A 22,023-nucleotide genomic window follows, 5' to 3' on the forward strand; every position below is an offset into this window, starting at 1 on the left:
CCAACATGGCTCGATCGTCGATCGCCGAATCAACGGCTCGATCACCGATCGCCGAACCGACGGCCTCGGCCTCTGAAGGCAAAAGGCCCCGACCAACATGGCTCGATCGTCGATCGCCGAATCAATGGCTCGATCATCGATCGCCGAACCGACGGCCTCGACCTCTGAAGGCAAAAGGCCCCGACCAACACGGCTCGATCGTCGATCGCCGAATCAATGGCTCGATCATCGATCGCCGAACCGACGGCCTCGACCTCTGAAGGCAAAAGGCCCCGACCAACACGGCTCGATCGCCGATCACCGAATCAATGGCTCGATCATCGATCGCCAAACTGATGGCCTCGGCCTCTGAAGGCAAAAGGCCCCAACCAACACAGCTCGATCGCTGATCGCCGAATCAACGGCTCGATCACCGATCGCCGAACCGACGGCCCCCGCCTTTGCAGGCAAAGGGCTTCGACCAATGCGGCTGGCTAACTTGCCAACTTAGCTTCGACTAAGAAAGGGCAAAACGCCAAGACAACCGCGACATACCCGTCCGACCAAGGTCTGGGCAACGGGTATTCGACTTGCGACATACCGACCCGGTCACGACCGGTCGAAGGATATTTGGCTTGCCACCGTCTATCATACGACTCGACATGCTACGTCAACGGATATTCGACTTGCGACATACCGACCCGATCACGACCGGTCGAAAGATATTCGGCTTACCACCGTCTATCATACGACTCGATATGCTACGTCAACGGATATTCGACTTGCAACATACCGACCCGTCACAACCGATCGAAGGATATTCGGTTTGCCACTATTTATCATACGTCCCGACGTGCATGCCTGACCCAGGGCCGGACAATGGATATTCGACTTGTCATCATTATCCTATCCGAATACGTCGGACGTTACTTGACTATCGGATACGTCGGATGCTACTCGACCATCAGACTCTACAGAATGATCGTGTCGACGAGCAACGTTCGAAGGTTGGCCGACTTCCGACCCGACATGCATGCTCGACCTGCAGTCGGGACGTCCGACATCGGATCATTCGTTGATGCGATCGCCAGAGTCGGGGCAAGACATGACGGAAAACCACTCCTTTCGTCTGAAGCCGTCGCCCACGTGTTCAAGCGAGCCAACACGACATCGGACTCAGGAGTGGGGGGGGCAACTGTTGGGATATACCGACTGACCCCCATACGCCGACTTACCCTCAGATTGGTCTGACCGACGATCGATGGATAACTCCGACCGACGTCCGACTCTACCGACCGCACTGATCGACGACTTGAAAATAGTTGCCGACATTGTTCAACTGAAGGAGTGTCGGCTGAACCGACCCATGCTGTTCCCGACCATCGAGCGGCCGAACCCCTATTACCGACTCACTGTCGGGGGTGACAGCCGACGTCCGATTTAAGCAAGACACCTGACCAGCCGACAGTGCCTCCGGATCATCACCCGACATCCCACAACCAAATACCGACGTATGGTCGGTCGGCTTTCTCAAACGCCGTACGACTACTGAGGGCCGCCGTCCTGACAAAAGCATGCGGCGTAGCTGCCCTGGGATATTGTCCTGCCGAGGACATGGGTTCGTTCTGACAACTCGTGGTGATTTGACAGCCCACGGCGACTCTGACAGCCTCCGGCGATTTGACAACTCCTTCCATTGTCTGTGCCACTAATGACGGCGCCATGCCACGCTCTACTATAAAACGGGGAAGGCAACAGCACTGGAGGAGGTCCCTTCGAAACCCTTGGGCTTACTCTTCCTCTCTCCCTCTCTCTCGCTGAGCTCCTTGATTCTTTTCTACTGTTGTCTAGTCTCTTCTCTGACTTGACCGTCGGAGGATCCCCGCGGAGTCACCTCCGGTCAGTGCAGACTTTTTTGCAGGTGCTCGTTCCCGACGTCCAGACGACGAGGGAATTGGCCGCAACAACAACAAACAATGGCTGTTATTTGAATCTCTAAATCTCTAATGTATATGTCAACGGGGCAGGAGTCCAAATTCCAAAATCAACATAATGGCCGTTGTAACATTATTCCAGCGTTATCTTAATTTAACCCTGACTGAAATAAATGTTTCAGCTCAATGAGAGAGACTTGAGATAAAAGGCTGGGCCAATCTGGCTCAACGAATTGAGAAAGAAAATGGGGACAACTTTTCCAGGTAGCTGACTACTAACCAAATTACATCAAAATGTTCCACCAACTCCCGAGAACTGCAGGATTTGTATGAGCCCCCAATATAGCCGTTACCAATCGATTGAAGGTCCAGTTGGTTGAACAGTTTAGAGTGAAATATTCGCAGGTTATGGGTCATACCAAACCAACAAACCAACTTTTTTGGTCTTTTGCTTGGAATTGGAGGGTCTAGGTTCTGAACGAGAAACATTAGTAATTCCCAAGATAAACTTTACATCAAACTGACCTCAGGCATCATCAGTTAAAACATCAAAGAAAGTGGGTAAATAAGAGTTGGTGCAACATTCCACACTATAGTTGCTTTTATGTGTAACGAATTTAATAAATTGAGCATATTTTGTCTCTGCTGCCTCGTAATACCAGCATGGATCTGGTGCAGTTCCGAGAAAAGATTGAAAGAAGAGAAAGAAATAAGTATTTATCTAAATAATGAAATAGTAGTTCGGGATTTTGCTCAGGTGATGATATTTCTCTGTATAGCAACCACATATTCTGGTTTTAAATTCTGGATGGTGCATTCTTAAATATCTAGATCCAATTAATTATTTCAAGATTGTTCTCTTTTTCTCTAAGAGAAACCTACTTAGTATTAAAATAATATCAAAACATGCTGTTCCATCTGTAGGTCGATGCCTGCATATATAAGCAACTCGGCAGCTCTCTGTGTTGTGGTTGGATTGGTCTTTAGAATCTTCTATCTAATGGCTCTTCAAATTATGATGAGAAGCTATCAAGTCAATGTTTGGCTTATGCCCATCATCTGACCTGTTTCATTTCATATCAGACCAAAGGGATCAATGGAATCGTTCCACATTAGTTGAGTAATTATCTGAGCGAAATTACCGAGCTGCAATACTCAGTTAAAGATTTCTGAGATACGGCAGCATCAATTTTTCATGTAAAACATATTCCCTACAATTTTATTGTTGCTCGACTCTCCATGCCAATCTTCTTCTTTGAATCTGGGAAGGGCTATTCCCCACCCTATACTCGCCCTACCCCATCCAGCCAGAGATCAGCTTCGCGAATCTTATTCTCAAGAGCCCAGGCTCACCTCATCCCATCCAAGCCAAGGGACAGGGCTTGTATCTCCCGAGGGAAGGTTTCACCTCCCTCCGCATATGTCGGACATTGGATCGTGCAACTGTCACTTTGAGATGTGCAAGTGGATCAATAAATAAAGGAATTTGGAGTGTTTTAAATTTTTGCAGGTGCAATCTAATGGTTGTTGTTGCGAAAGAAGATTCAACATTCTTTCCTACAAAAAATGCAACTCAAATCTGGACAGAGTCCAAGCTCTTGAACTGACTGATTTCCTTAATAACTCATTTTATTGGATTGACCAAATCTAGTGGACTAGTTCAGTAATAACTCACCATATTATCCCCTCGTATTTAAATAATTCAAGATCAAATAAAGTGTGCCTGTTATCCACTCCGGCATTTGGATCGATCTACTGGACCGATCCATCTAATAATTTCACCGCGTGGAGAAAATGAGCATGGAGGGAGGTTTTCCACAAACTTTTGGATGCTTTGGCATTGACAATTTTTCCATTGGTTTGATGAGATGATTGGTGACACTACCATCTCAATCTTTAATAATAATTAGCTTAAAAAAAAAATTCGAACACTGGAAACCTGACAACATAGACCCTCTGCACAGAATATATGATTACGATTTTGGAGTTCCAATCCAAAATATCACGGAAATTCATCCACAGCAGACCTGCAAGAGATCCTCAACCCTCTGGCTTATGGTTCCATTGGTTACCCATGTTCACCCAGGCCAAAATGGAAGGGCTGCATTGAAGTTGATCAAAACTTCAGAGTATAGGAAGGATGAACGCCTTGAATAATGAGTCACCAAGCGCCCCCACACCCGTAATACAGTGCCACCAGACCATCTACGAGACCAACACATTCCTTGTTTTATGGCTTCATGTATCTGTCGATTCAGCAGCTATAGCTGATCGCTGCTTCATCGGTTTGCCCTAAACATGTCACACAATACCATGAGATTCACAAGCTTGTATCTTCCCTTGGGAACTCAAAAGAATCACGGTAGAACCTATCAGCAGTGTGTGTCCCAGATCAGGATTACTAGATAATGCCACTGCAACTTAACCTGACAATCTAAATGTACAACTATCATCATCTGCTGGTTATCAACTTAACCTGTTACTTTGATAGAACAATTAGCATCGCACCAACAAAACTACAGGTGTATAAAATCACAGATTCATCATGATACAATTCAAGCACTGATGAAAGTTAAAGGACCAACCTGGACAACTGAAGGCTCAAAACCAAAAACATAAGTCAAGTGCAGAGGTACGAACATTTATCAGAAGAGGCAGAAAAGGTCACCATTAGATCAGCCATTTGGTTATATATACCATGCTTTCAAATTTATCATTCCAGAGCTCAAAGCTCATGGTGTCTTTAGCATCTTCAGGCCTTTTCAGCTAAGTTTGGTTCGCCATCCCTGTTTCTCCCCATCCCTGAGTTCCTTTGGTCATCAGCAGCAGCGGGTTCAGAGGTGGCACCACCTGCATCTTGCTTGCTTCGTCGCCCATCCACTGAGCTGCTAGGGGTGCTGCTTCCCTGTGGGAACTCAGTTAAGTTTGGAGCTGGCCGGTGGTCAGCACTACCTCCATGAGATGGCTCGGCATGCATGGGATGCATGCCATTGATGGCACCAGGTCTCATGCCCATATGCCCTGGAAAAGGCAGCACTTGTGGTTGGTGGTGAAGCTGCTGCTGTTCCTGCATTTGTGGATTGAATTGCAAAGGAGCCCTGGGAGGGAACATGGGTCCCTGCTGCATGTAATGGCCTGCCTGCGGCATTGTGCCTTGTGGCATCATCTGAAAGCAGAAAAGTATATGAGAGGATGAAAATGAACCAGTGAAAGATATTATACTCCTGCCACATGATTTGTAACTACCTGCGGACGAGGTGCAGGTGCCTGTGGTTGGGCATCAGCAATTGCAGCCAGATACAGCAGATTCTTTTGAAGTTGAGCTTGGTACCTGATCCACGACCCATACCATCATATCCATATTTACTTTCAGAGATTGGAGGAAAAGGAAAAACAAACTTGCAATAGTTTCTCAAGCAGAACATTCTCTATAAATCAAGTCAAATTCTGATATCTATATCGACCATAAACAACACTCCTAGTTGATTCAGATGCATGGATTAAAAGACTCGTGCATATAATATCTTGTAAGAATCACCACAAGCGTGAGGCAGAGACATGTCATATCATGAATCTTCCTAGTCTTCTTTGGAACACCATGTAGTCAAAATGTAGCAGCAGCCTAATCATGATAAAAGTAGTAGTTTAGAGATAATACACACATAAAGGAATACAAAGCTAAAATAGATGACAAGCATAAAGTAAGAGCCCTTTTGGAAATATAAGGGTGCCCAAGACATACAAGCACCACACATGGACTACCGGACAATGGAATAAAACATGATAGCAAATTTTTGCAGCGAAATGAAGATGCCAATAAGGCTGGGATCAACTTTGTGAGGAACAATGAGGGCAGACAAATATGGGCCTTCGGCCTTCTTAAATTGGTGCCATATGTAACATATTTACATGGTGGAGCTTCTTCCTGTCCAAGATGGGCTTAAACCAGCAATTTTTGCAGTGAAATGAAGACACCAAGCAAGCTGGGATCGATTTAGTGAGGAATGATGAGGGCAGACAAATATGGACCTTCAACCTTCTTAAATTGGTGTCACATGTAAGATATTTAGATGGTGGAGCTTCTTCTGGTCCAAGAAGGGCTTGAGCCAGCTCTTAAAGATGGAATTTCAAATGTCTGGATTGAGTTTGACTTGATGGTGTTTGTACATATTAGTTAAGTTCGTTAGACCTGTTAACACGGAACCAATTTCCATGGTACTCTGATGGTTTCTTTGCAAGACTGAGGAGATACAGGTCTCATTTAATTCAAAGAGAAAAGAAGATGGCATACTGCCAACAAAATGTTTTGCACCACAGTTGAGGTAGGCCTGCGACCAGGCTGGATGGGACTGGTGCAAGCATCACCAGACTTGAAACTAACCCAACACCCCCCACCCCAAAAATGCTCCTATTTAATGGGCGACAATTTTAGACTGATCCCATGACCAAACAGGCTAGGTTGGGTTGGGTCAATGAAACAAGTGCATCATTCAGGTGAGGTCGCATCTAGTCCAGTTTGGGTCTAATGCAAGATGAGAAAAAAAAATTACACACTATTTATACCATATTTAGGAGGGAAATTAATAATTAAATGGATAACAAGTGGAAAGAACTAAAACTAAATATTAATGTGAATTTCCACTGCTAATATTGTCAACAAGAACACAGTTCAACCTTAATTAAATCTTCAACCTATAAATAAATAGACAGAACATCAAACCTTCACCTAAAGATGGCAATGGGATGAAAGATAGAGGTTTTAGGGATTTTAAAAATTATGGATTTTTGGTTTTAGTTGGATATGGGTATTGGGTGGGCAGTGTCAATTCAGATCATCTAATTCAACCCATAGGGTGAGACACAAAAACATATGACCCAAGTCCAACCTGATTTTTCAAATAGGTCATTTTTCAGACTCAAGCCCAATTGGTTTGGGACCAGCTCCAGTCATTAGGGGGACCTGATCTATTTGCAGCCCCAGCTGGAGGGTTCCTATCAAGATATCCTAGTTGAGGCTTTGGCACCTTCAAGAAATCCATATATGAAGAGTCCACTAACTGATGCTATGCAAATTAGGAAATTCCAAGGTCCATAGAGCTGAAAACAGATCGGATACAGATCGAATTCTGGTATATACATATTTGCATCCATAGATTTTGCATATGGGTACAGATGGTAAACAGATACCAAATTGGGTATTTATATTTGTTCTATGGATACAGATATGAATTGGATACTAAGTATATCCATATTTGTTTTAAATAAATACAGATACAAATCAGATATTAGTTATATCCATATTTTCTCCGTCCAAACATATATATAAGTCAAATATTACTCGGAAATAAATCAGATGCCAAGTGTAATTCAATAATGAAAACTAAATAAATGACCTAATCATAAAGGATGGGTAATGAATCCATATTACGATTGCAAGCGATGCATCAACTAGGTAAGGGTCTAAGAAGTAATTATCAAACTTGCAAAGAGACCAATTTGGCCAAGGGTTTGGATCACTGATCCAACCTGATTTGTATTAAAAAAATATATTAAAAAATAAAAATATGTTTTTGATTCCAGCATATATAAAAAGAATCATGGGTTATCTATTTTAAATATTTTTAATAAATTTATACAAATACAGCAATATACTGAAATTATTGATTTTGAATATTTTAAACAAAAAGTTTTCAAATATTATAAAGAATAAAATAAATTATTCATTTTTGTTGTCAAAAGGAAGTAGATTTTAATTTTTATGAAAATAATTATTTATTAAAATATGAAATACCATAATGTATTCGAAATGACAATATTTTATAATGTGCACAAGTTTTGAACAAGTATAATAAACCTTAGCTATAATATTAGAAATCAATGCTGTCATAAACCTTAATATCCATATCCAAATCCAGATTCGAAAAAGCCTTAAGATTCATAACCATATCTGATTTCCACAAAATTGTAAGTGTATATTCGAAATCTGTATCCGAATCCAATTGGATACAAGGATTTCTATCTGAATCTAATCCGAATCGGATACGGAAATGGATTTGATTGAATAATATCCAACCGTTTTCACCCCTATCCAAGGATTACACAAGCATTTTTAACACATTTCCTAATTTGAGAAAGCTAGAATAAGATTCTTGCTCATGAAATTTTTTGCCCTGCAATTAAACATGAAGTTTTACCCTTATCATAAATAGCTTGGATCAGGTTCATTGTCTAAGTGGAAAGAAGATAAAATTGACAAGAATCAGCCCAGCATGCCCAAGTTTGCTATTAAGTGGGAGTGGCACAATTCCATTGTAGGAAGATTCTCAGCCATGATGAGCATACTCCAACAGCCAGAGGAACCAGCATCTCCACCCACTCCGCAGCCTCTACTTCTGCCATCCCCTCCTCCAAAATAGTAGGTTTTTAGACAAGTGATATTCTTATATATTGAAATCAAGATATCTGTTAAACTTTCTTAGGTTATCCAATTTTTTTCATATATTAGTCAATTATTCATCAGTTGTAGATTTATTCACATTATCTAAAGACTAATTCAAGAAATATTTAAGTTACGTTTTTTGAAGATGTCATATATGTTATCACTGATGGTGTTGTTTTTGTTTCAGTTCATAGTTTTGACACTCCCATGCTTGTAATCACATGAACTAACATATCAACTATCTAAATTTCTTTATTTTCTTTTCTTAAATTTAGTTATTCAATTTGTTATCGGACTTCGGCGAATCTTCACAATTTCTCCTCAAGTCCGATCTTTTGAATCTAGCTGAATGTTCCCAAACAACAATTTGATTGTTGTGAGTATGATTGTTAATTATTCTCTAAAAATCAGCATGCATAATGATCACTAAACATAAAAGAAGGAACTTGTGAAAGGATTTAATATATTTTCTTTTATCCAGCAGCAATTGACCCAGCCTTTGTCAAATCCTTAAGCTGTCCTGATGCATTGTTCCATGATCATATGGGAGCATCAGTTTTTCTGTCTCTATAGCCACAATAATCAACACACCTCTCAAAGCAACCACCAAAATATATACCTTCACCTTGTGTACTCAGAGGTTCCATTTTAGTGTACAAATTCTCAAAAGAAAACTTGACCACACATTGCAAGCTTAACTTCCAAATAAGTAACCTACCATAAATAGCAATATTTAATTTTGGCACAAAAAATATTTGTCTAAACAAAAGAATTTTAAATTCATTTTTTTAGCTTAAAATCCTATCTTCTTGTTTAATTTCAACTTAATGATCACCTCAAACATAGTATAAATTCAATTATTGCCATCTCATGTAAAAGACATATAACCTTTATTTTTTTAAGAAAAACTTTCAGATGGCTATAATTAGTATTGCGGTCAAAAACTTGGAATCTTATATGAAGTCTAAATTATGATCAATCGCAAATATTTGACTAATGAAAATAGGACAAAAAAGGCATCACCACAAATAAGAAATGATACACATGAAAGCAAATTGTCTTAATCTTCTTGAATGTATTTCGAAATTAGACAAGTGGTGCTTTTTAATGACCCATCCAATTCTAAACATCTCATAAAAAAAATCACAATAATTATTTTCTCAAGAAAGGGTTGAGAACATGAATGTTAGGGTTAACTTGATAGAATCACATGTCAATTTTTTCAAAAAATCTAACATGTTTGAAGATAAATTTCTATAATATTTTATTGAAACGGATTGAGATTGTATGCAATTGTACATGAATAACTAAATCCACACTAATTCAAAACAATTTGTCAACATGTGCAAGTCTTCATAAAGCCAATCTTTATCCAATTTTTGTATTATAGTACCACTAGTTTATATTAAACCTGAAAACTGCAGTTAGCACAAAGGGAGAAAATGAAGGAGATCCTTTCATTTCCTTCACAGAGGTAGAGAATAGGATAAAGAGGAAAACAAAGTATCTGAATAAAAACTACCAAAGCTCTTCAATCAATCTCTTAGAAACATATCACCTCCATCCCTCAAAAGCTGCAGTTAACCATGATATATCTCCCAAGCCCAGACTTCTATGCTTGAAACTTCACCTAATTCTTTATCCACTCTTCTCAGGACCACACTTTTAACATTTTTCATCCTTGGTATGAAATAAAGAATAGTTAATTGAATCAAGCAACAAATACTAGATTCCCTGGGAGAATTGAGCAATTAAAAAGTAAAAATCTGATATTGTCATTCTCAAGCATACATATCAAATGTTTCACGTCAAACTGAGATGGCAGGAGCTACCAATCTTTAAACCTTACTAAAAACTTTTACGCCTTAAATTTGATACAGCAAAGATCCCAAACAAAAAGCATATACAAAAGTTGACCACAATAAGTGCATAAAAAGTTCATGACTTGCTCTAGCGATAAGTATTGAAAAAAAAAAATCAATCCTTATCACCAGAAAATTGTGAGTTTGGTACACATCCACACTACAATTTACCCATTCAGTATACATTTTTGCCCAATAGAAAACTTAACATAAACCAATGCTTGACCTCCAACCTCATACTCTACCATACTAATTTTTAAAAGATCCATTACATTTTTTTTTTCTTTTTCTGATTAGTAGTACGAAAGACGATAGTTTATATTCATCTAAATCTTTCTCATTTGAAATCCATATAACCTTTTCTTTCTTTCTTTCTTTCTTCAATTTTTTTTCTCCAAGATGACTTCTACTAGTAGTACAATTATAAATTGATAGACTCTTTTAGGAAGTCAGGGATTTAATCAACAAATATCTAAATAAATTACATGGATGATGGGAAGAAAAAATTGACAAACTATTGTTAAGTCAATCATCTCACCGTATACGTAAGGTAGATATTGCACTTAAAGTGTATGTTCCACAACTTTTTCACGTAAAGGGCTAATACAATATGTATAACAGTTCCTCCCACAAAAAAGAGGCCCTGGACAGTACCATAGCTTCTGATAACAAGGAAAGGCAACAGTTTTCACCTTAAGTATTAAGCCAAATTGCAATATGGGAAACAATGATCTGATATATAACATTTTTGTGTGATTAGGGCTGAAAAATGGACTAGATAATATCCATGTTGCATTTGAATCTATTCGGCTATGGACACAAATTTCAGCATCCAACAAGTATCCATATCAATGTCAATATCCATCAAAGAAAAGCAGATATAGATATCAATAGACAACTATAAGATCTGTGTCTATCCAAACATCCAGTTCTATTTGCAATACTATTTAGTCTTATAACTCTCATAAATGAGAATTTTAACATGTACATTACTTAATTTACCTTCCATACAATAATATTTTTGGTGGTTCATAAAGTTCAACCATCTCATTTACATCCATATCTATATTTGTACCTTTGACATCCAATTTTTGTATCTGTCTAAAACAAATATGGATATAAATTTTAGCATCTGATTATATCCATATCTGTAACCATATCTTATTCTTCAACTAAAAATGGACACTGATATGGATATCCTGATATTCAAACCGATTCCAGCCCTATCTATGATGTTTGTATCTCATTCTGACTAGCACCATAGTTAAGTATGCTTACATGTTACATTATCCATAAAATTCAGCTTACTGAAATACTGGTTGTCGATGATCATATAAAGATATGGTCATGATTTGATAAAAATTGAGTTTCATGAATTGATTGTGTATTTGTGTGCAAGAGAGAGAAAGAAAAAACTAGTATAAGGCTGAAAACATTTCAAGTGCAAAATTGTGTTAAATGATCACTTACTGAGCACATTCTGTTAGCTTCCCCAGATTTTGATTATCCAGGATTGCCAAAATCAGCTGCTTGTTTTCATCCAGGTACTGCATCAAAGACAAAACAGTAGTGGATTAGGCGAAATTTTTTCTTCCCCGCTCTGATCAACTTCAATTGGAGGCAGTGATTAAGTGCATAATAAATTTGACTGTATGATAATATAATACAGGGCAAAAGAAATAATGGCATAACAGAAAGACATGAAATTCTCTTAATGTAAGGAACGAAGCCACAATATGATAAGTAACATAAGCATTAACTAATTGAATCTAGAGAAGAAGGATTATATTATTGTTACACAGATCAAAGAGGTGAGCATATATTAACATATCGAAAACCAACAAGTGCCAACCCACTGTTTGGGTCCATTACAAGTCTTAGTTCAGTAATCCTCTTACTTGAGGCCATATCCTCCAATATAGCTAAATTCTCTTACCCACTTATATAAAAATTTAAGAAATATAAAAACAAAGAAGTAGTTTAATTTGACCAAATGCTTCAACTAGTCCTGATATCGTCAATGCCTACTTCATCTTCATTTTGGTTCATACAATATCTGATTTTTCACAATCTAACTTAAGCAGATGCTCACATTTTAAAAGCCATTCTAATGGATCAAAAAATAGATATATTTATAGGATTTCCTGTTGTAAATATGATAAAGACATGTCACCACAGCACTGGGACTGAATAACTATTTCAGTTTCCAGGGAGTTGGATGCCAAAAAGAAAATGAAAGAATATGAAGGAGCAAATAAGAAAAAGCCAAACAGGATGAGAAAAATGTGCTGATGGTGGGCATCCAAATGTAGGTTATCCTTTTTTCATGGGGTAGTCATACATCCAACCTGATTTTTTTTTTTTTAATACCAGAGACATTAAATCTAAATCGCTATTGCACTCTAACATTATCTTTGGTTCATGAGAGTGAAATAGAATAAAAATAGGAATTAGAATGGAATGGGAATAGAATGCAGGGAATCATAATTGTCATTCTTATTCCATTTTTTGAGCACAAAATGAAGGATTGCAAGGAAAGGTATGGCAAGTCAGTTCTAATATTAATCTAGCTAATTATATTTAAAATAAATTTAATTTTATATCTTTTTTAATAAAATTTTGACTGAGGAATAGCATCAAATTTTAGAATCACAAACACCATAATTGTTTTGAGATGTAGTTTAGTTCCATCGCATAGTGGAAATAGAGTGTTTCCGCATCCCAATCCTGCCCACAGCCCTCCTTGAGATTCATGCGCAGCATGTGGGGCCCAAAGCACTGCATTGATGCACAAATCTCGAGGACAATGGACAAGATTGGGATGTAGTGGATATTTCTGCTGTGCAGCAGACGTAATCTGTACTCTGGTTTTGGAGGCTTCTGTTACTATAATGGACTTCAATATAACGGTCATTATAATGTTATAATGGCAGTTACTTTACATTTTTCACCATTCATCTTAAGAGAATAACATTTTTTAATTTCAAATGTTAACAAAATTTTTATTTCTATTTTACACCCAAGATGCTGCTAACTGATTCATACCAAATATGTTACTTATTTTCGTTCGATACAACAGATATAAATAATTAGTTCATACCAAGAATGCCATTCATTTTCATTCCTATGGGAATTACCATCCCTCCCAAGTGGAATCACGTGTCCTTTATTCGAGAGAACAGTAATTCCAAAGGTATCATGATTTAGTTGTTGCATGAACCCAATTGGAATGAGGTAAAGCTAGAATCTGCATTTTACTCCACCCATCATTCCTTGAAAAAAAAGTAGCACAAACGAAGAGATGACCAAATCCTTTCTTAGGATGGATGCTGGGGACTGCGAACTTCTAAGGTTATTATTAAACTCATGGTGCTTGTATAAACATTTGGAGATACCACCTTTTCTTTTCATGTAATTTCCCTATGTCTGCCTTCTTTTTCTTTTATTTCAGATATCAAACCTTACACATCCAAAATTAAAACAAATCTGTTCATATTCCTTCTTTTTTCATGACAGTTCTAATAAACGTCTCTCGTTCCAAGCCCCTTTTAAACAAAATCTAGGATCTGTGATACATATAAATAATTTTCTTCAGCTATGAGCCTAGTTGTGCAGTTCAGATATGATATATCACAGTTTAGAGACAGCCAACAAGCAAAATATATCTCAATAACCTTCTGTGCTAAAACTTAGCCCCTAGAACTTCTCAAAGGTTTTGGAGTGCATTCCCCTCCAATCAAAATCATTCTTCCCCTTCAAATTCATCCCAAATCTGATCACCACACTGACATGGGTCATAACATCCCAAAGTAGAGCAAAGCATAACTCAAGTAATTCAACGCAAATTGGTGTTTTAGCATGCTGGTTTTGCCTATGGTGAAAAATAATAGTCATGAAACACGAAAATCTAAAAACATGAGAAGTTTTAGTATGGGTATTTTTGTACGAAACAAAAAAAGTATTTGTATAATATTTCTGTAATCCCTAATATTCAGGCTTCTCTTGTCTTTCTTATCACTTTCCCAGCAGGCACTCTGATGAAACAAAAATATCTCCTTCCCCTGTTTAAAATGTCCAACTTAACTCCCTGCATTAACTATTCTATAAACATCAAGACACTTTTATCTGAGAGCGCCGCAAGATGTGCCCAAGATTGTGGCAGCAAATTGAGAGGTGGCTTCTGAGCCTAAACGCCTATTTCGCCTCAGCATTTCATCAATAAACCTTGAACATGACCTTTTCTAGCATGCTCTGGGGTATGTATAGCATTCATTTTCCATTTAAAACATGTACAAGGACAAATTCAATTAAATAGGACCCGGGCACAGACAGTACGAGTTCATCAGAAACCAATCGGAGTTAAAGATTCATCTTTATCAAACTTAGGTCGCAAGATGCCACCCTCCTCCTCCTCATCTCTGGTTAACCAATGACTCGATTTAGCATAAAAGTCCCAACAAAATAGACATCATTCCATGCGGAATATGTACAAACATGAACCCTTGTTCACTTTTATCCTTGGTTTGACAAAGCATAATATATGGTCCAAATCATAAAAAAAAAAGGGAAATAAAATCAAAGAGAGGGCATCAAACGATAACCCCCAGACGCAAAAACAAAGGATTCGTAATAAATCAAGAAGATAGGAGTGTAGGCGAGGGGAAATGGGAGGTAGGGATAAATGGAATACCTTCTGAATCTGTTCGGTGGTGATGTTCTGGGTGGACATTGGAGGCATGGGAGCCATCGGATGCGAAGGCTGCTGCATGCTTTATCCCACCTCTCTTCTCTCTCTTCCCCTGTCTCTCCGCGTTCCCTTCCTATTCTACGTATCTATATCGAGGATATCTTCCTAATGGAAGGATAGAAGGTCTTCTTTATCGAGGGATAGAAGGGAAAAGAAAGAAATGGCGGCAGAATAAGGGAAGAAGGGTCGAGAGAATAGAGAAGTGGGGAAGAAAGTGATGCGAGAGGGCAAGACCAAGAAAGAACCTTCGGTCCGACCGGTGAACACGATTGGTGCCGTGGAGGATGCGGGAGGCACTTGTTTTAAAGCTTGACTCGAGGGGCAGATGGAATTCATGGGCCGACCGAGAACTGACCCGGGGCAGAGATGGGAACAGTGCTGCCCTCCCCGGGCAGTATCGACTTCCCGGTTTTATTTCGCATATACCCAACTCCGGGCAAAAGGGCGCGAGTGCGGTGCGGTAGAACGTCATCTTCCCGTTACGTTATCTGGCCAAATGCTTGGCCCGGGCTCAATCAGGTGTTATACTTAGGTCTCGGTTCGGAAGGACATTTTAGTTGGGTCGGGATGACGTGTGACCGAACCGAATCTGAAATAATCGAAAGTGAGTTGGATCATATCTGCAATTCGAGTGAAACCATTAATTTTTCTTTTTATAACTAAGTGTATAAATAATAATTATTTTTAAATTTATTTAAAAGTAAATAAATTTTTTAAAAAAATCAACATAAACGTGAAATTACATTAAAAATATTTTAACTTCATTTAAAAAATTAATTATTTCTTTTAATATATCTTGTAATCGATCTTAGTTGATATAGTAAGTCAATCAACGGGAGCTCACCACCTATCCACAAGCAAATCACTCAAAACTTGCTCTGTAGCCGGTCCAGAAAGCATACAAAGGATCTTTCACATTTCAAAGTATCCTCCGAACTTGCAACAACGTGATGGACGCATATCCAATATTTTATACTCAATCAATCAAGCCAAATAGCTCAAAACTCGGCTTGGATAATTTGAAGCCTTACTTCCTCTCTTAGACTCCTATTGATACTTGATGTCTGTCTTCCGATTTTCATCGCTATAATCTTCATCGTATGTGACCATCACTATCACCATCATCAATCACACCAACCTAAAACCGTAGAGGCTAAAGATGATTAGGCCGGGCCACGCCACGCCGGGGAACTCTGAGCTGTGCCGCACTCAAGCCAGCTGTTCAGCACATCTGGACTGGAAGGCTGTATCCCAGCTCGAACCCAGTCCCGCCCAGTCCATTTCAAGTTCCGCCGGAAACCAGTGACCATTTTGACTCCATGCGGTCCCCAGATTCACCAAATCGTAGTGCGGCGCATTTGGTATACCAACCTGAAGCTCGTCCAAAACAAATTTCCACCCACATGTCATCAGCCGCAGCCGCCCTTGGAATCTTCCAATCTTTCCACCCGTACGACAGTAGGAAAAACAGTACCATTTCTGTCCCTCTCGACCTCAAGTTAGTTCACCTTCCTCTCCCTCCCCAAAGTAGTAATCCTTACCCCATTCCGTGTACTGGTAAAGTACTTTCCCCTCTATATAACCTCCCAGACCCGCCTCCTCCTCACCCTTCCCCTTCATCCACAGTTTCTTTGGGACTAGAGAGAGTTTTAATATACAAACTCTTCCAAAAATCCAATTTTTTCGAAGCAAGAAGATTGTGCATAAATTTTTCGAAGACCATGTCACAGCAAGAGGAGTTGCCGAAGAACAGCAGCGGGCTGTCCCCCATGGCGACCACCGAGATCATGGTGGCCGCGGTGATAGTCATCTTCATGGCCTTCCTCTTCGTCTTCTTCTTCTACCTCCGCGCCAAGCGCTACTGGGGCGCCAACCCCACCCTCGGCCGCTCCCGCCTTGCCTTCGCTGATGAAGCTGCCGTACCCCAGCGGGCTCTGGATCTTGCCACGGTCAAGGCCCTGCCTTCCTTGGTGTTCCGGCCGGAGGAATTCAAGGAGGGCCTCGAGTGCGCCGTCTGCCTCTCGGAGCTGTCGGAGGGTGACGAAGCCCGGTTTCTGCCCAATTGCAAGCATGGCTTCCATTTGGAGTGCATCGATATGTGGCTGCACTCTCACTCCACCTGCCCGCTCTGCCGCTGCCCGCTGGTCGCCGAGCTGTCGTCGGAGAATGCTGATTCTGCTGTTGAATTGGCGGAAGTTTCTCCTGTGGAGGCGGCGTTGGCGGCTGGACGGTCGCCGGAGCCGCCAATTTTCCCGACGAATGTGCTGTTTCCGGGATTCCAGGATCAAGTCAATACTGGAGGTTCGGCAACGCCAGCAGCAGCTGTGGCGGCGGTCTCGTGTGGAGAGAGTTCGAGTTGTGTGGCCTCTTCGTCAGGGAAGCCTGAGGGGGTGCTGGTGATTGAGATACCAAGACAAGCGATGGAGGGATACCAATCGCCGCTTTCGCCACTGCCATCAAGTAGGCTACCCTTGGATGAAATCAAGTCTCCGGCATCGGCGAGGTTGAGGTCACTGAGATGGCTGTTGAGCCGGGGGAATTGGGGGATTGGTTCTTCCTGCAGCCCCAGAGGAAGTGATATGGAGCAGGGAGTAGCAGGTCTTGGAGTTACAGTAGATGGTGATCTTCAGATTCCGAAAACATCAACGAGTTCATAAACAGGTTTCATGAATTGTTTTTGGCAATCGAGAATTATTGGTGTGGAACAAAATCTGGAGTAACAAAATATTAGTAGCAGCTTGAAAAGTTATGGATTTCGGTTCTTGAGATGCAGTGGTCGATTAAGAAGTAGTAGAGAAAATTTTGTTCTCTTCTTGCTTGACAAGATGAAGAAGATTTAGCCGCTCGTTTGCCAAAGAATTTGTACAGATAGGAATTAGTTTTCATAGATCCAATTCAGAAATCCATCTCATGGTCCATAGATAGTCAGTCACTGTTGAGAGTGTATAGTGTATGATGCGTCTAAAAGAATTCAGGTCTTTAAGGTGTGCTTTTGGAGTTTGGGAGAAAAAGTATTTTCTTTGATGTATCTTGGATATTCAAATCAATTGATTTAATTCTGTCGTTACAGAGTCTTATGTTGGATTCTTTGTTTGCCAGGTTTTCAGTATCAATGCTATTGTTCGTACTGTTTGTTGTTCTGATTGATACAATGACAATGATCCTCTTGATATTTCTTGCTGTTGATATGGTGTTGTCTGGAAGGATTTATTGTTGTTAAATTCTAAGGTAACTTGTTTTGCTTGTTTACGATGCTTGTAAATATTACATGAAGAAGTGCACTAGAATTCGTTTTATTGGCAGTTTCATGTTTGAGATGAACTTTGCAACACGGCTCTACCAAACAGAGCACCGAAATTTCTGTCCACATGAAAGTGACACTAACGCACAAAGCAGACAAGGAATCTTATAACATTGTTTCGACTCATTGCTTAGAAGGGTTCGCTCCTCTTTTTGGTTATCCATGGGATTGGTTCGTGCTGATGTTGCATTATTCCAAAAATGGTTCCTTTGAAGGGAATGGAGGAGATTATGTTGGAGTTACGATTAGATATTATTTATACAAGCCTAACGAATGTAGGATTTTTCACTGCTTGAGAATTGAAGTGCTGCTTCAGTCTTCAACCCTTAAAATAAATCTGATGGGCTTGGAAATCAGAATATGTTGAATGTTTTGCCATGCCGAAGATTATCCATGCTTATCATAGATTCTTGTTTTGGATGTAGACAGCAATTGCCGATGAGATCGGTTGCAATCTAGGTTTCTTTATGAGGTGCCTTTCATATGGTTGTGTGGTCCTATTTTGACATTCTTAATCTCATCCATGCTGACAAACCGTATTTATCACGGAACATAAGCTTTGATTTGGATGGGAGTCTGTGATGACTTAGTGCTTTCTTGACTGATGATGGCCTTTGTTGCGTTCTTAATTTTCCACCGAACCTGAAAAGTCCTCGGAAAATTCATACTCTTTTGGCATGCAGTTTTGAGAAGTATCCAAACATGTTTGATGTTGTTGCCAAATCAATATCCCACCTTCTCATGCATTGTAGGATCATATAACCTTAGAAAGATAAGGTAAGAATTTATCTACTCCATTGAATGAGACTGGAGCATGTTTCTGTTTTAATTTTGGACTATAAGGACTGGTATGGATGAGAAGCAGGTCCTATTTTCCTTTTGTGGTTTGACAGCCACGATATGGTGAAGTTTTGGCCACAATTTAGCTCTTACACCATGGCTGTCAGCTTCTTCGAGCCCTTACTAGGTAACTCTAGGCCTATAAAGTAGAAAGAGATTTATCCTTCTAGCACCTTGGACTTAAATGAACTATTTTATTTATTCATTTATTTTTTGGTTGCTGTAACTTATTTATTAGATGTCTCCTTTATAACCAACATTTGTTTATATCTTTGTCTCTGCAATCAGAGGTGCTGAAAATCTATGCCGCTTGTTTCATTCATCAATGTTGGGTCATTTTTTTAGAAGGAAAGGTGCATGGGAGAGAAATGTTATATCGGCCATCTAATTTGAAAATTCAAGATTTTCTAAATAATGTCTACACTTTCTTGCCATCTCACATCTCTCTTCTTAGAAGCCTAGACTGATTTTATATACTTGTTAAGCTCCCAATTGTATCATGCACTGGCAGTCATCTCATATAACAACACTTATGAGGTAGTGATTGGCTAATCTGCTAAATGTCCACTGTACAATTTTTCAATAATAGAGATTTAAATTCAGTTCAGATATGTGATGGTGCTGAAGTTATGACATGTAGAAGGTAATCATAAAGAAATGCATAATCTTTGTCCCTTGATACTCTTTCATTGACCTTATTTTAGTTTGATAATCAATTATTTTAATTAATTTCAGAAAGAAACGTTTTAGTTAATTTCACAAAGAAACCGAGTATTTGGAAAGAAATTGCCTGGGATACGGGCCAACAGTCAAGTAGCATCTCTGTACATTACCCCTGATCGCAAATTCAGGGAAGTAGGTTTGCTGTTTATGTTGATACAATTTTCAAGGAAAAATATCAAGAAAAGAAAAGGCTGAAGATGTTTTGGGGGTATTTCAATTTAAAGGTAACTTTTTTTCTGGAATATCTTTAGGATTTTTTACTTTTTTTCTGAAGGAAACCTATAGGATGTTATTCAGCTTTATTTAAAATATAATGGCTTTGACAATTCGAGTTCATTAGCTCTTCAAAAATCAAGCTTTTATAGCAAAGGGACAGTTGACCTTTTGTATTATTTGCATAGTTTTAGGACAAGGGAGTGGAAATGAGATTGAACTGGATTAGAGAGAGTATTTTGAGAAATGCTCAAGGAAACCATTCAATTTACGAGAAGTCTTCACATTATGGGTTGACATAGAATCTTTCAATTCAAATTTATGAAAGCAGCATCATTTCATCTTGAAGCTTTAGATTATGAATGGTTGAAATTTGTTGTGTGTTACCGCAGAATAGCTACTCACTGACCAACCAGATGCATCATAAAATATAGGATGTGTATGAGATTTAGATATGAGGATTTCTTGACAACATAGGAGCTACCTTACCTTCTTCTGAAATGAAGATCTGTGAGATACTAGCACCAGTCCAATATTCATATATTCTGATGTCGAGATCTACATGCTAAGTATAATATCATAGGGGTAGATCCATCACGGTTCTTAGATGATTCCATTTATCATGCATCCACAATGCATCTACGGTGCACAAGGTTGACACCCAGTTCGTGGTTTCTGTTCAAACTTTTGTTGATCATGAACTGGATTTTTGTCCGGCAAAATGGTTTCTGTTCATTCTCTTGTGGCATCTACCAGTTTAAACTTGATGCCTTTGTCGACAATTTCACATGCGCACTTGTCTTATCACCTGAAGATCTAAAATCCTTTTTCTTTATTCTGAAGGACATCAGCTTTATGATCTTAATAAATCAAATCCATTACGCAAACTAATATGATGACTAAGACAGGTGGGAGGACTTGTGTAGCACTGAGCTGGAAGACGCATCTAAGTCAATGACAAGGATAAGATTTTTAATGAATCTCTGGCAGCAATCTTTGTTCTGGAGACAGAAAATGGTCCTCAGGCATCCGAGCCAATCTTGGGTCTTGTCTGTGAATACCAATGCGTACATTGGATACAGGCTTCTTTATTTGTTACTTTCAATATGTATTACATGCAGATAACGACTTGGACACTTCAACTGCAAATAAATGGTGGCTGGAAGGAAGCATCTCAAACGGTCACGGGGTAAGAGGCATAGATCCTGAAGTGGTTACGTGCCAAGAGTGACGGTTCTATCCCTCTCCATCGTACGTGAAGTATTATTCGTTTTGAAACGGTGCGTGTCCGTTACAGAAAATCACGACGCCGTGCCTCACAGTTTTGCCCTGTAAAAGACGTCTCACATGGGAAAAGAGGAGTCCGCACTTTTAAACAGTAGACACTCTTGACTGTAACCGGTATAGGACTTTCAAGATTCAACCTCCCGATACCCGGCCCACAACACAGCCCCTCAAGTCAAGAGGGTCTGCGGCGAGCCGGGGACGAATTCCCACAGACGGTGCCAATGAAGTGGTTACGTGCCAAGAGTGACGGACCTGCCTCCCTCCGCCGCACTAAGATATTGCCCACTCTGGGACGACGTGTGCCCACTACAGGAAACCACGACGCCACGCCTCACAGTTTTGCCCCACAAAAAGTGCCTCACGTGGGAAAGGAGGAGTCCACACTTTTAAGCAGTAGACACTCTTGACTGTAATCGGTATGGAACTTTCGAGGTTCAACCTCTCGATGCCCGGCCCACAACAAATCCTGTTGGAGATAATACAATCGACCCTGACTCTGATCCTATATCAGTCGGATGAACACGTTATGCCGACTCACAATCGGTTGACCGATCGACAGTCGGTTATTATCAACTAACAACGGACAACTAAGTTAACCTCCGATCGAAGATCATCGACGTATCAGAGTCACAGATGGATGTTCGTTCGAATCTCCAGGACCATCGATTTATCACTATTACCGACATATAATTGACCTA

At 39.8% G+C, this 22,023-nt stretch overlaps 2 protein-coding genes across 2 annotated transcripts; one reads left to right on the forward strand and one right to left on the reverse strand.

The window, feature by feature from the left end:
• Window positions 1-4,373: 4,373 nt before the first annotated feature.
• On the reverse strand, window positions 4,374-15,302 carry LOC105058578 (GRF1-interacting factor 2). Its single transcript, XM_010941541.4, has 4 exons — window positions 14,905-15,302; window positions 11,685-11,761; window positions 5,160-5,244; window positions 4,374-5,079 (listed from the first exon to the last, which is right to left on the reverse strand). Exons 1-4 carry the CDS (start codon window positions 14,980-14,982, stop codon window positions 4,666-4,668), a joined length of 654 nt encoding a protein of 217 aa, XP_010939843.1. The 5' UTR covers window positions 14,983-15,302; the 3' UTR covers window positions 4,374-4,665.
• Window positions 15,303-16,506: 1,204 nt separating this feature from the next.
• Window positions 16,507-18,038, forward strand: LOC105058579 (RING-H2 finger protein ATL3). Its single transcript, XM_010941542.4, has one exon. It carries the CDS (start codon window positions 16,683-16,685, stop codon window positions 17,616-17,618), a length of 936 nt encoding a protein of 311 aa, XP_010939844.1. The 5' UTR covers window positions 16,507-16,682; the 3' UTR covers window positions 17,619-18,038.
• Window positions 18,039-22,023: the final 3,985 nt, after the last annotated feature.

This window comes from Elaeis guineensis, chromosome 15 (assembly GCF_000442705.2).
Source record: "Elaeis guineensis isolate ETL-2024a chromosome 15, EG11, whole genome shotgun sequence".
Taxonomy (NCBI): domain Eukaryota; kingdom Viridiplantae; phylum Streptophyta; class Magnoliopsida; order Arecales; family Arecaceae; genus Elaeis; species Elaeis guineensis.